Source organism: Opisthorchis viverrini (genome assembly GCF_000715545.1).
Source record: "Opisthorchis viverrini unplaced genomic scaffold opera_v5_184, whole genome shotgun sequence".
Classification (NCBI taxonomy): Eukaryota; Metazoa; Platyhelminthes; class Trematoda; order Opisthorchiida; family Opisthorchiidae; genus Opisthorchis; species Opisthorchis viverrini.
Window position 1 is genome coordinate 779,232 of NW_008751839.1, and position 15,521 is coordinate 794,752.

Sequence of the window (15,521 nt, forward strand, 5' to 3'; positions counted from 1 at the left end):
TACCCGAGGTGGGTACATTCGCAGGTTATCAAAAGCACATATACTGGAGAACCGAAGTATCAGTGTTGAACAGTGATGGTGGGGACGATGATGTTAATAAGTCTAAATGTTATTCTACCTTTCAAGTTTACCAACGAGAGCCCAAACCTTGCCACAGTTGATTACGGTTTGTTTGTTTCTCAAGCAGAAAGTTTGAACAATACATGCATTTTTCTGCATTTCGGATAATGACTGAGTTCCAGGCTCCGCTCTACTGCTCCAGTTTGTAGTGTTTGTTACAAAACAAAAAACGCTGCTGCAGTTTCTCCATTCTAACGGAGGTCCACATAAGCAGGCGTTTGTATCCCACCCCATTTTTGGGCATCTAATAAACGAACTGGCTGCTTTTACAGACCGAATCTCAGAATTAAATACACCAACTCATATTTTGACCTTCAAGTATGTCCGAATTTATGGAGTTTTTTTAAATCATAAAGTCAAAACGCAGCGTAGTGGAATAGGTTGTTGTAATCCGACGCTTTGGTTGCTCTTCGAGCTGATTTCGGCCAGGAACTCCTAAATGTCCGAAGGTACTCACTGAATTTAGTGATCAAAGGCTTTTTCAATTTTGCGTCGAATACTGACGAGATCCTCCTGCCAGTAATAGGCCGAGCCAGTGACCATTCTCATTTCCAGACATAGAGGCCATTTTGGAGGGGTCCAACCAAAAATGTTCTCCACATCGGCTACATTGACACCATTCCTCGACACTTTCCGCTAAATACTTCTACCCCTTTCGCAACTCTAAGTAGACAGTCAACACAAGATGATGTTCAATCAGCTAAGTGTTCCTCCCCTCCCCTTCAGGCATTTGTGATTATTTTTTCATTTTAATCACAACACATGAAAACCGGAAGGTGGTCAGGCCTTCTAAACGGTCAGTATGGCGGACGTTAAAAATCCGCCTGATAGCCTTTCTTTCCGTTTGCTGATCTCCAAGCTGCTGATCAGGATAAGCCCTTATATTGTCTTTGTTGTGATATTTACCTCTCTTGGAGTTAAGAGGCATACTTGACCTATTTTGCCTTCATATTGTGAACCTGAGTCGCATTTTCTCCCCTTACAGTGCATGCAGACGACGTCTGCCCTTGTTGTTCTCTGTTTCTGCCCGTCAAACAGCTTGACCAGACACTGTTTCAGCTGTGGACGATTTTTAACCATTCGCTACGCAAATTTAGTCAGTGTTCACGTATCATATAAACTCATCCTACATCGAGTTCCCACCTCAGTTTCGATGCCGCAAGTATTTATGTCTGTGTATCGGAAGTTCCACTCAAACTGCTGACAGAATGTTTGCAAACGTTCCCACCGGCGGTAGCGGTACGACCATGGTTTACCATAAAACCACTGCTTGCTTTAAACCTGGAACGAATAGGACCGCATATTCGTTACGCAGTTTTGGGGACGGCAACCTCATTTATCGAGAGAATACACTAGAATCGTGCATGCCGAAGTGCCAGTATGCACATTAGCGCAATCAGCAGTTCGGTGGCGTTGCACGTCCTTAACACTGGTCACATGATCAGTCTAAGTGAGTCATTTCAATTCACATGTAAGCTGCCCCTTGGGCTGCTAGTATCGATCCAAGCAAGTCACAGTACGGTTTAAACAATCGGAGTACGGCTACATAGTCAGCCGATATGATAAAAGAAAGGAACCATACCAACATAGCGTGTTCTTTTATCATGTGACACTACCAAAGTCACCCACTTAAGAGCGCTTTATACCATATTCTGTCCACTCATAAAAGAATGGGTTTTCCCATCAGATTTTCAATCGTTTAGCTAATATTGTGTTCGACTGTCAGATTGACCTGATGAGTAGATTCGACATTCGGTGTTCCAGCAACCGAACTGACAAACGCAACGAACGTTCTGCTCGACGATAAACTTGCTTCTTTATCAATTTCCATGGTTTTTATTAGAAACACTCCTGCAACCTCAATCAGAGCCTCAAAATGACGTCACATCTCAATCTTGCCCCCTCGCAGAAGACAGAAGACATGATAAGTTTCGTTTGTTCCTGTTCTGAAATTTGAAAGTGTACTCTTAACGATCGTGATTGTTCTCTTCATTCGGAACTTGATTCAAAGTCGGGCACCGAACAAGAAACGTTTTTGAGCACATGTATGACTATCCTTCACATACCGGAAGTTCATTCTTCCACACTCTCCTCACCAGGTTGACTTGTGACTAAGACTCCTGTATTAATTCAACGTAGCCCTAAATGCAACTGTATGTCTGCCTGGGTCGTGACTTTGCAATCTAAGAAAATCGGCCTGGAAGGAAGACCAGGAGATTGTACTTTATCCAGTAAAGTCACTGAACATACATCTGTCGATTTCTTACGTCATTAAGCAGGCACAAGGCTATTCGGTTTATGTAAACACAGCGTTCTCTATATTTAATGCTACTTCATCGACCGCTACTGAAACTTTGACTCAAACAGGTAGTCAGTAATCTAAATCCAGAACTAGTTAGCAGTCATGTGACAAATACCCTGGTTCACGGAAATGGATGAACTTTGGTAAATATGCTGATTTTTCGTTCGTTTGACTGCATTTTAGCATTTAGAACTTTTCAGGTTTACAATTTATGACACGACTTTACAGGCTATCTGGGGTGTTAATTTATCCTTTTACGGGCTGAATCCAAACTGAACAGCTTATCGAAAAACGAGACTGGAAACCAGTTTCCAAATTGCTTATGGTAGCGCTCTAAGCCGGACAGTAGAACCGCACAGGATGTTGTTGGCTGAGGTACTGGGAACGAGACAATAACGGTACAGTATTTCATTTGATGTAGTCAAATCCGATTATACAAGCTGGCTTCATCTTCCCACATAGGCTACCATAACTTTGGTGAGATAAATTGCACAAAAGAAGAATATAGAGTAGAAAGGAACGTTTTATCCATTGCCAAGCCTAGGGTTTTGTGAGCATTCATTCCGATTTTACCCCATTCTGTTCCTGAATGAACACTGCGAAGGGAAACGCAGTGATAACTGTGCTAAATTTTTGTCCCACGTTCTTCTAACAGAACAGCTGAATATTTGGCTGAAACCCCCCGTAAATCGCCTGATAGACACTTGTAATTTGTGACTGCACGAGGCCGGTGGGCCCTGGGGTGGTTGGCCCGTACAAAGTTAACGGGCAAATTTAGTGGCAACTTTTGTCATCAAGTATCAATCTTTGTGTGCATTAATTGAGTTATTTGTGAGCAGAATATGTAATCTCATTTAAGCGAAGTGAGTGAGGTTCCCATGTTCTTAACTCCTTCCCTTCTTCCAGAACAAACCCTGTAATCCGCTCTCAAAGTTTAATTTTTGTTCAGTGATTGATAGATGTCGTATCCGGTGTGGAAGGTATACGCTTCACTTCAAATTATCCTTCAGTTTTTGGCTACACCGCCGAAATTTACTAATGTTTTCATGCAAAACAAATGCAATATAGAGATTTCAGAAGATTGTATCAGTTTTTTTTGGCTACCCGCCGAAATTGTATCAGTTTTCCAAAGTGGACCTTTTACGAGCACACATCGAATGGACGATTCGGTTAGGCAACATTTACGTACTAAAGTTTTTCACACGCAACTATGCAAGGACTGCCGCTGACAGGCGCTTTCAGAATGAAGCGCCTGATTGATTGAGTCACACCGGCTTGCTTGGGAAAGTTCGACATGTTGATTTTCTCAAAATATTAAAACTGGCTTACTTTCATAAAGGAAACTACTCACAAGGTTGCTGAAAACCCTCCGACAGCCCACGACCGGTTTCGCTTTTCTTGGGGCTCATCAGGTAGGCGGGTTTCCGTCAACCTTATGTTCTACTTGAACCCGAAGTGGACTGTTTTCGAAAATACGCTTACTTACAAATCAATTTGGTTTCCAACGGAGACTCGACTGAAAATATACAAATGAAAATATGCTGCGATATCTCTAATATGATGCCAACTGAAACGTGAGGCGGCCTGTGTGCAGCACATTCAGCTGTAGAATATCATAAACGAGAGATCCATTTGAGTCTGTCGTGAAAAACAAATAGATTCGCAAATGAGTGTATTTCTCGGAAACTGGCTCACATTATTTACTCTACAGAAGCATATGCTCACTTGAAACGGAACACAAACGTCTGTCCAGAATAAAGCAATTTTAGTCGTTTTGTTTTGAATCAGTCACTTTTGTACTTACTTGCGGTTCTAATAACCTTTTTCTGGACTGCCTTGTGCCTCACTTGGTACGATGTTCGAGATTCTGCAATATGTGGTTGTCCAAACGGAACTCACTACTCACGAGGTTGCTGAAAAACTCTTCGACAGCCCACTACCGACTTCAAAAACCTCATGACTATTGTCCCTTGAAGAAACTATAATGCGATTTCTCAGACACCGTACGAGCTAAAACACGAAACAACCTTCATGCCACAAATTTGGTTGATGAATACCATTAAAGAACGGGGGGTTCAGCTGGAATGCAGTTGAGTATTGTAAAAACCAAATTAGTTGACAAATGAGTGAATTGGGTGAATTGCGTACAGTTTTGGTCCAGGTAGACCTTGAAGGCTAACGGGCACTCGGGGAGTACACATACTTGATGGATGCCAAAAAGGGCGAAATCGGTTGTGAGCTGTTCGGGATCTTTTCTTGCGAAACTACAGACAATGTGTTCACTTAACAAAATGCATGCGACTCTATTCAAATAAAATCTTGTTAGTACCCAAATTTCGGAAGCTAAATTGTACTTTCTCGTCTTGTGAATCGACGCTACCTGATGATGGTTTATACGGACACCAAAAGATAATATTCGACGTCAAAACACGGGTGATTCCCGATGGTCCGTCAGGAGATCAAGGTAGGTAACGGAAACGGACCAACCACAGTCCGGGATCCACTTAATCTCGAGTTTCGTTTCCCCCAGTTACATCCTTTCCAACAAGAACATGCGCGTGTGCATGGCACTCCCTACTGTTAAGACATTGGTCCCTACCTTACATAATCAGCACACTACCACTGTGATCCACCATCGACAACAGAAGTGCCATACTTAACTTAAGGGGGTGGCTGGTTAGATTACTTTGTGACAGCGCTGTTCGAAAATTGCGATAGTTTTAAGAACTCCACTATTCTACTATCCCAGTTTTTTCATACTCAGTATACCATGTACGTGTTTCCGTCTGACTTTTGTCTCATTAAACACTTTCGGGGAGGAAAGACAGCAGCTGGTTTTAATTCCACCGCAATGATCTCACAATATGATATATTCATACGGAATTCAGCTGAGTTTCCCATTGGCGGTAACCTAAGTAGAGTACGGTATTTTACCAGGATATAAGGGTGGCGGGCACGCGCAGACAGCAGTGGACTATCCAGAGTTTTCAGTGAATTTCAAAGCGGAATTCCAGTCCATCATCCCCATTTGTTTTGTCTGAGTCCGAATTAGTGATGACCTTTTGAGAATGCAACATACACGAAACAAAGAAGGTCTCTGTCGAAAGTACCGCCGTTCTGTTTGTAGGCGTTCTTGAAATTTTTCTAATTCTTGGTTAAACTTGAGCTAAGTGTGCAACCAATCAAGCACTATCAAACAAATCAATAAGTTTCTGGCTGAAAATTGAAGCGGCGAAGTCAGAACATTCACGGGGGACAGCAAACACAAGGTAATTTTACAAAACAGCTGGGTATGCACTAAATTATGTGCCGCTAACTAAGAATCACAGCGCATTGGAAATCCCACAACTGTTGGTTGTTTAACTACCCTACAGGCATGGCACTATTCCCATCCTACGCGATCTAGTCATTTAGTAACCTGACTACGTCTTATGACACTCTAGGCGGAGCGCGATGTTGCATTACCTACGAAGAAGCCAGGCGGCACATCCCAATCAGCTGTTCAAACGACAACAGCTGCCTGTGAAAAACAGCTGACGGATGGACTCCATACGTTCGAAATGAATTACGCGCTCGTCGGGATAACAGGTATTCTGCCTTTGTTGTATTGTGACGCTTCTAGGCGCATACCGCCAGTTGATTGATGAGGCGCCGGCGTGCTAGCTGGAAGAAATATGCCCGTTGTGCATGTCGAGTGACGGGTGTCGAATTAAAAAAGCGATTTACATCGTGTCGAGTGTGAAATGAACGTAATGTGTGAATGAAAACATATGCTCGGGCGGAGTAACGCCGTATTTGATACGAAGGCGTGTTGTTCAGACTGGAAACAGCCTGATGGGGTTTTTTTCTGAAGCGTCATCCAAGTGGCTAGTCAAAATCAGATAAGGTGACATGAGTTGCGCGTTTGAAGGATAAATGGTACTTTGTTCTTTGTAGATATAAGTTATCCGTATCAAACTCCGGAACCTAAGAAATAAAATTTCGCGTCACTTACATGAAGCGTACGCTGCAGCTGTTACCTAGCCGCTATGCTTCACCTAAATGACAGTTTTACTCTGAAGATGGACTTTTTACTCTAATGATTTTGTTTGCGAGGACTCCTTTATGATAACATGACAAAAACTAATGGACGCCGTGATTTGACTAGCAAATCTGATTCCTGAATTAACTTTTCCTGCACTAATGTAATGCCAAATGAAGTCGTAGCATCTTCAAGAACGTTTCTCATTATTCCACCTTTAGTCGGTATCCCAGCGTTTCACAAACTTGTCCGAATACGCGGGTATTATGCTCTGGTACTGTAGTTCCACGCAGGAGAGGCAAAGTAAAACTAGACCGCTGCTAGTGATTTGTGAAGCGACTGACCACCTAGAAGAATAGTAAGAGTCTAAGAGAATCAATAAATCGATGACAAGGGAACACTTGGATAGTCCAATTTATAGTAAACCTAGCTATTTCGTTGGAATCTGGCATTTCAGCAGCGTTTGTGCTTGTGTTTCTGTATCGTGGTTTTAGCCAACTGAAAAACCGAGTATACACCGTGCCGATTGATTGATAAGCCACGTTTATCATTCAGAAATTAACGAAGTACTTTGCGTCAAAGGACGTTACTCACTTTCCTTCCCTTTTGTTTCATCGTCGGGCCGATAGGCTGCAACTGAGGCTTACTGTGCATCAGACCTAGGTATTCGCGGATATCCCTTTGGTTCTGAAAGCTTTTGGTTTCCTGGTGAAACTAAGTGCTTCTTGTCACTCACGTTACAGCTATTTGGACTTCATAATGAAAGCACTAACACTATTGCACTATTCTAGCGGTTGAATGTACCTTGATTGCATTGCAACAAGACAGTTTATTCTGTCAGCCGGTAAACCGTACTTGGTAACATCAAGAGTAACGGGAAAGTAGAGAACAGCAAAGTGTGGATGCACTAAACTTACAGGATTTCAACTGTATTGCACTGAGTGACTGAGTCGGAACTAAGGCAGCTTAAACCAAGTTAACTCGTTACATGGTGTTCAGTGAATAATGGTCCCATGAAAGTCCTGGTTTGCTCAACAGTCAGTAAAACGAATGTTTACAGCAGTCATTTTTCCACAGCCTCCAAACTTACTTTGAAGGCCATCTTATCAGGCGATGGGTAACAGCGATGACAGTAATATTAATTATGAGGGAATAAAGCCGAAAAATAAGAAATAAATGGGAGTGCGGACCCTTAATACCGAAAATGATCAGCAGCATGGATTATCCACGTTCAGATGGCAATAAAGCAGACACACCTGAGCATCACGTCGAAGTGAGACCCCCTACAGTGACAATGATAGAGAATCACTATTATCCAACACAGCCCAGCGGACGTCGATCGACAAACTGTGGCTAGGCGACCCGGTTAGGACGTTGCGACGTGTTCGTCATGATAACCGTTACGTACCACATCCTGTGAAGTTCCAAATCACGTGCGAGTTGAATCAGGAGGCTTCTAGCCAGGCCAATATGAATATCACACGTTTCTTAGCCTGAATGTCTCTCTTATTTTTGGTTTTCAGTCTATGAACTGGCCTATCGACCGACTGCGATAGAAAACAGTGCTTTTCTTGGTAACCGTTGGTCAAGTATGCACAGTTAACGGTTCCGATCAGGTTTCTCCGGTAGATCCTATTAGCTTCTCTGGCGATTCCGATTTATAGCCAAGGGAACAGTTGCGAAGTAACTGGCTTCACACAGGTTTAACACGCCGAAACGTGCTAAGACGTTCCATTCATCGACCAAGGGGATGATATAGCTTAGCTTAATAACCGACAGTTCTGTGGTTTGAACCAGACTTCTACACCTCGACTTCCCCTGTCAAGGCTTAGGCAACGTGATAGTATCTCAGCCCTCGTGATTCCTTCTGGTGGCATGGCAGTTAGGCACCGAAAGGGTGCTACACCTGAGCGATCTTCATGAGATTATCTCATCACGCTACGAAGACCCCTAGGACCATGTTTGCAAGTGCTTCAGGCTAAAACGGCCAGACTGCGCAACCAGGGACTACAACAGGGATTCTTGATATCAGTTAAATCCATGTCTAACGCATTATGAAACACCGCTAGACCTGTCTCATAGTCTTGATATTAGCTGCAGTTGTTAGTGTGATGTGAAAACCGAACAGCAATGAGACAGGCTTCTCATTTTGAGGTTTTCAAAGGGCAACTTAAGTAATAATTCTGGTTCAGGTGTCTTTTTTATAAGTTAGCAGTCAACTTGATGCAGTCTGTTCATCAATCGGAACTAAATGGACTGTTTTGCCAGAGAATCGAATGCAGCATTAGGAACTGTTAGACATACATTTGAAGAAGCAGTCCATTCATTTTGGCGTAGTTTGGTTTAAAAAACATCGTACAGAGTCACAATGATGGATTCACACTGATTAAAACTCTGCAGGAATTTAAGGCTATAGTCAACTTCTGTACAAATGTCAAAGAATCTTCGACGGGAGTAATTACGTAATTGGGAACAGGTTGCCCTACCAGCCGAAAAAATGCTTCGCTCCGCTTTGTCTGAATTGTTGTCCATTGCTGTTCCGTTAATTACTTCGCGGCAAATGAATGATTAGACTGTCGTCTCCAAAAGTATATTTGCCTACCCTCAAAAGAGATTGGGAATACATGTATTCTATTCACAATGAACATTTGTTTCGAGCGCTAACGTGTTCCGGGTATCTTTCTGCCCAACGACTATCAATCACGACCAACCATCTTGTTTCTATGGGGCAGACAGTTTTTGTTAACCTGGGTGCTTTAGTCAACCAACCAACCTTGTTACCCGAGTGGTATTCACAAATATTATCCTGCATTGTCCTACCTTTCATTGGGTGCCAAGCAGAAATTCACTTTTATGGAGTTTTTGAATCCAATTTTGCTAATTTTCAACAAGGTTAGAGTCGTCCTGACCGATTCGTTTTCTTCCGTGTGTCTCACACATTCTACCCGGTTTAACAGTAGAACGGAAACCTTTTTATGTGATCTTCAACCACATATGCCGCAAACATTTTAACGCAGAGTTACAGTACGCCCTAGACTGAGGGGCAACAAATTCTTCATACAGTAAAACTCCTCGAGAGTCGTAGTTCCTTCAAAAGCTATGCTTTGCAACGAATATTGGCTAGGAAGCCATGGGAATGAAAAGTAACTCGGTTTCGACAAGCACCAGTCAGTCTCATTCCGAGACAAACGCATGGTGAGAAAAGGCAATGAGTGCTCTTGAGATTTACGCATGGAGCAGCTTGCAACAGTTAATTTCATCGTCGGCAACAAACGCAGCAGCTAGAAAATGCGAAAAAAAACCATTGGGTTTTAACCGAGTACAAACTGCACGAGAAAATGTTCGATTTTTCCAATTGGTGTGAAGAAAATTATATATTTGACACACTACTGAATTCAGCTTGAAACCACGATATTTCCTCCCGTTCATTCAAAAACCCCGCCCGTATTGATTTGGACCTGTTTTACTTCGTGATGGCCAACAAACCCGCCATTCACTTTGCCCCAAGCAAAACTCTATGCGAACAGCGCCCTACAGTTTCGAACCCACACATAGAGTATCCATGTTCCAGCCAACTGCACATAATCTACGGATTGACAGCCTCTTGTGCGCTACAGTCGTGTATTGCGCAAATACGGGTCACGTACTTTGAAGGATTACCGCAAGACCTAGTCAGAAAAGGTAACTCCAGTGTGCTCACTTCTCCGACCAAACAGGGGCGGTACTACCCGAGAATCCTACACGAATAAAAAAAAGCCGGCCCAGTAAAATCGCGGAAGTCGCTTCCACGTAAATCTCGAGGAACCTCAGTGGTGTTCGGTGTGGGTTATGGTTGTGTAAGTCCCCAAGTAGAGATCGCCTTGAGATGTCGAACACGGCATTTTCAAACTCCAGTAGATGATCTGGGATTTCAAACTCCTTGGAGCAACAATCATACTTGGACCGTTATATGGAGATATGCCACGAGGGGACAGATGGACCATGGCCTCAAGAAGGCTAGTAATCGGTCTAAAACATCGCCAGAAATCAGCAGATAACTTAAGGACTGGTATTTGTGCTGAAGTCTGAACACACTGGCCAAACTAAACAATTAGACAAGTTAGTCCACTGGAACGCGAGTGATAACTAGAAAGAAAGCGGGTAAAACCCATTCGTTTCTCAACCTTGTTGTCTAATGAACCAGACCACAGGAAGCTCTCTTGCTGCAAACACCACCGTGTTATCAGTTACAGACGATGAAATCACATCTGTTTCAATGTGTGTAAGGTGGAACAAATTGGGAAAGCAGTGTGGAATATCTCTCTCGTCCATATCTATCTATCTCGTCCATATTTGAGTAAAATCAACTCGTCGGGTGGGGATATTCTTACTACAGTTGCTAAATTTAAGGTCAGTATCAGGAAGGTTGCCAAAAATTTAGAAGCAACTAAGTAAACTTCTCGCTCATTTTAATCCGTGTTATTCGAACCTGTTTCTTGAACTTGTAAGTTGTTCCGGATCTTCGGTAGATTCCACAGAGGAGCTAAGATTGTTCTTCAAACGGAGAACTTCTTGAGAGGTGACAGTGGCTACTCCGAGGCTCATAGTTCCCAAATAAAAGGCATGGAGTGTATACCGTCATCCTTCTATCGTGCGAGTGCATCCTGAGCCGGTGAGGATGAAGTAGCGAAACTTAAACGACTAGAACTTGACGCTTGTATCAGATGAAAGTCCTGTACTACTTAAAATCGATAAAATTAACTTTTCTGAGGATAAAACACGACACACTCGGGAAGTACTCGGTGCTACACCAGAGTCCAGCTGAAACAATTTTAGAAAGTTACCGGAGGCGGTGGTTCTTTGACTGAGAGCCGTCTAATCTTAGCATGACTGAAAATCCATCTTCGAGATCGTCTTACAGGAAATGGCTTGAATGACTGTAACGCATACCTTCGATTGAAGGCTACTACGTGCGACCCCTCCGTGCTCCGACAGGGTAACCAGCCTCTGTCGATCGAGAATGCATAGATCTTGCAGGGGCACCTTTCGTGAATAGCAAAAATCGCTTCACCATTGTTCACCTACTGGACGCCACGTCACCCTATCTTTTTTGGATTTTGGAAGAACTGACGCCTGAGATAATCTAGTAAGCGAAGTACGTAAATATAAACTATTCTGACAAACCCCACGATTCGGCGCTTTAGTTTGGATCTACATATAGTGCTCCAGGTTAACTGCAACAAGTATAATTGTCGCTTACAATTCCTGGTCAGTAGCTGCTGACGAGCTAGAGTTTCCCCACTTTGAGAACCAAGTAAACCAACCGACACTGCGGCAGTTTTAAACTACTCGTCTGCCCATCCGAAGTCGGTATTCGCCAGTATTGCGTTGTTAATGTTTAGGCGTGTAAGGGCTCTGCGCACAGAAAAAGTTGATCGGATAGCGGCCCAGATTAAAGTAAAGAACAAACTTCGGGGCAGTGGGTATCCAGCTAGCTTGATTAAGCGTCATTTGCGAAGGGTGTTGGTACCGGTAGGGAAACCCAACAGGGAATGCATCGGAACTGCTCTTATTCCATATAAACCAGAGACATCGGAGGTCATTTGAAGAATTCTAAACACGGCTAGCGTGAGAGTAGCTTTCCAAAGGGGGGACACTCTGCACTGGTGCAATTGAAGGATTGCCTCCCGGCAAACAGAACTAAGGACTGTTTCCACAAAACTAAGTGTAACGACTGCACCAAGGTCTATATAGGATAGACGGCCGGGGAACTACACACCAGAATCGGAGAGCATAGTAGGAAAATAAACACGCCGCCGAAAAACACATGAATATCAACCGTTACTGAAAGACTCGGCGATCGCAGAACACGCACTAGACACGGGACACAAACTAGAAAATTAGAAAATGCTCAGGTTTGAGGCGAGGACTACGGTTCGCGTCACAGAGACTGTCAGCCGAGGCGGTAGAGATCGCCAAGTATCGCAGTGTTAACAGAACAGAAGTAGTGGAACTGGCAAGCGTGTAAGGAACCGTCTGGGGTCGATCGGGCTAACACGTGTTGGTATGCGATTAGCAGAGGGAAGGATAGTCATCATCTGGGTCCCACTTAACCTTACGCACCTCCCCTACCCCCAACTAAATCGTCAAAACATTCACATGCCTACGAAGATCAAGAAAAATCTACCACCCCAAGTGTATCATCAAGTGAAGCACCTTGAAGTGGAAGATTAAGGAACAAAACGTGATCAGGAGTAATTTGAAATTTCTCTAACCCATAAACTCAAGACTTTGGCAACCACACTAGCCGACAAGGGCCGTTAATTAACACTCATCACTGATCTAGTGTGATAATCTGAAGAGGACTGGCTGATTGGTTCCCCGTCTGTCTTATAATTTGGCCAATTTGGTGACCTGTTCACCTGGCCTGATGAAGCTTTTGTGTCAAACGCGAAACGTTGCCCAAATAAAAACCACCGATTGCTCACCAAGCTCTTCTGAAACAAGTAAACAGATGTTTGTTCCGCGGTGTAGGGGGTTTCACACCACCTGGGTACTGATAAAGAACTCTGTGATGGTCTCTCTTCAAGGCGATCAGAGCCCTTATTACTGTCTCCATAGAGTTGACTTCCGGGCGAGATATCTATTCTTTAGTGGAGGCCAAACTGACGCATGAGTAAGTCAGGTTTGTAAAAGGTTTGCCTTAACCATGGGTCAAAACTTGAGTATCGGCAAATTTTAAACAGATACGACCAAGTGGAAGACGCCCTATCTGTGGATCGTGACAAGTTCTGGGAAACCTTCCTTCTTTAAACTAAAAAAGAAGCCACTTAAAAGAGTCCACTGACTGAAACAGAGTGGTTGTTTTGACCAATGGGTGAACTTGAGCAATTGACAGTGATGAATGATGAGGACTAGAGAATCTCAAGTATAGTTTAAGTGATTTGAATGTCATGCGGATAGAGTAGGGTTACTGGTAAGGTATGGCTGTGTTAAAGACTGTAAACTCACTGTTGTGCTGCTACTGACCATCTCCGGAGCACTTTTCAAAGACAAAACAGATTGTTTCGTACTATTCAGATGCGAGCCACACGATCGGCTTTTAAACACAGCGTTTTGGTCTTGCCACTCTTCACAGCTCTCGGAGAGATGGCATGGTCTTGGAGTGGAGCAGGAGCGCTGCATTGAACACGCTGATTGCAAATCCTCTCCTGTTTTCGACCGACTTCGACGGTCCTTCACCAATGAGCGCATGCGAAGACGACGTAGCAGAGCGTCCGCGCCTAAACTGGCTTTTGAACGGCACGTTCGATAAAGTTGGAAACCAGTGAATTCTCCAGCTGACTGCGCCACTTCAGATTCAGGCAAGTATGAAGTCTCACATCCTACCGATTTTCGACGTCCTCCCGATTTCGACCGAGAAGATCGATTTGGTCCAGGATTTGACGTTCGCCACTCCAAGCAGCCCAACTGTAGAAGAACCAAGGTTAAATGAAGCTGTATCAATTTATGTAGAGACTGCTTGTCTTTTGCCTTAACCAAGTGCACCGGTCCGGAATGGATCTTCCAGTTATACTGTAAAAATTTCCCCCACCACCCAGGGTTTGAGTATTTGGAAGTCTTTGCAAAGACTTGACACCAGGATGCTTGTATCGATAAGCCAGCAAAAAGACTCCTTCTAACAGAAATAGCCAGTTTGGAATACTTCACCTGTATTTCAAACACACTCTTATCAGTGAACCGCTTCCACCTCAAACTCTTTGGGACCAACAAACAGTATACGGTGAGTTTGATAAGTTAAAATGATTTCAGCTCCACAAGATAAAAGCTTGGGTTTGGTCTCATGAGTTAATATCTGCCCGTAGGAAAGGGCGCCACTAAACTAGAGCAACGGAGGTTGGTATTCGTGAAGCTTATAGTTATCCGATCCTGAGGGTAGCAAAAAATGCAACAGTCGCCATGATGGGAGCTGATCTAACCATAGTTCACTCTGTCTCATGAGGAAGAACCGATACTTGGCCAAAAAGACAGATATTTATTGTCAGATTACGCTGTCAATAGATTCTGATAGATTTCGACTAAACTGATCGAATAGCGGCCTTTTCATCAATCGAAATCATTCGCATTCCTTATCTTTAGCACGGCAAATCAAGTTCCGTGCAAAAGCTGATACGCACTTTTATCAAATTCCGAGAGCAGTATTGTGGTTCATATAGAGTTTAGCCTCATTAGAAAACCTCAATAATTCTTTTTAGACTTCATCATCACTGAGCAGGACGCAGTCGTTTCCCTAGCTGACCCATTTTGAATGTTGGCACAGTTTATCGGATAAATTGGCAAAAATGTAAATTAAAAATTTATCTGTTATCTCGGTTTTCACAACGCTGGTTTACAACTCATTTTCTCATTCTTAACTGCCCAACAAGAGTCGAAAGAAAGTCTGGCTTCCGTATCAGCCGCCGGCTTTGATCGATTCATCGTTCGAACTAAAACAGACATCAAGTTCATGCGTGAAAACAAACACCAAGTGACAGTCGCTTGTTTGTTTTACAAGAACAACTCCAATCATTTGACATAACCAATCACCCAGGCGTCACTCAAATTGATTTCTGGTAGACAGGTGATGATTGTTAGTCAGAGGTGAAAGCACAAGATACTGGACACCTGCTCTCTCCGAAGAAGAAGCGGTGGTTGGCGCTGAATGAAGCATCACGTCATCATTTGGGTGGGGCTGGCCGAAGTAACCAACGCCCATCACATCAGACAGGATGTGGAGGCTGTGTATGACGAAGCTCCCATCATTACTTGACTCATACTAAAGCGACCAGTGTCCATATTACGCTCAGTGGACTACCGAAACCAAAAACAAACCGAATTCAGTCCTAGGGTTTATGGACCATCAACCGGGAGGTTTTTCCAACACATTTGGGGGACAGGACGACGCAGTGGTGCAACTAAAAGTTATTGTGGAAAACAGCTTGGATAAAAATAAAACAGACTGTAGTAAAACACCGGAATAGCAACTCAATTTATCACACCAGTTCGACTAAACTATAAGTTATTTACATGAAGGAAACTACTCACAAGGTTGCTGAGAAC

At 43.4% G+C, this 15,521-nt stretch overlaps 1 protein-coding gene across 1 annotated transcript in view; it reads right to left on the minus strand.

The window, feature by feature from the left end:
- T265_07720 (hypothetical protein) overlaps positions 1-15,521 on the minus strand; it is a gene marked incomplete at both ends in the record, with an annotated part of 90,865 nt that overhangs the window by 22,580 nt on the left and 52,764 nt on the right. The window contains one exon of the mRNA XM_009173316.1: positions 13,434-13,892. Within this exon, the coding sequence (XP_009171580.1) occupies positions 13,434-13,892 (459 nt within the window). The remainder of the gene's footprint in view (positions 1-13,433; positions 13,893-15,521) is intronic.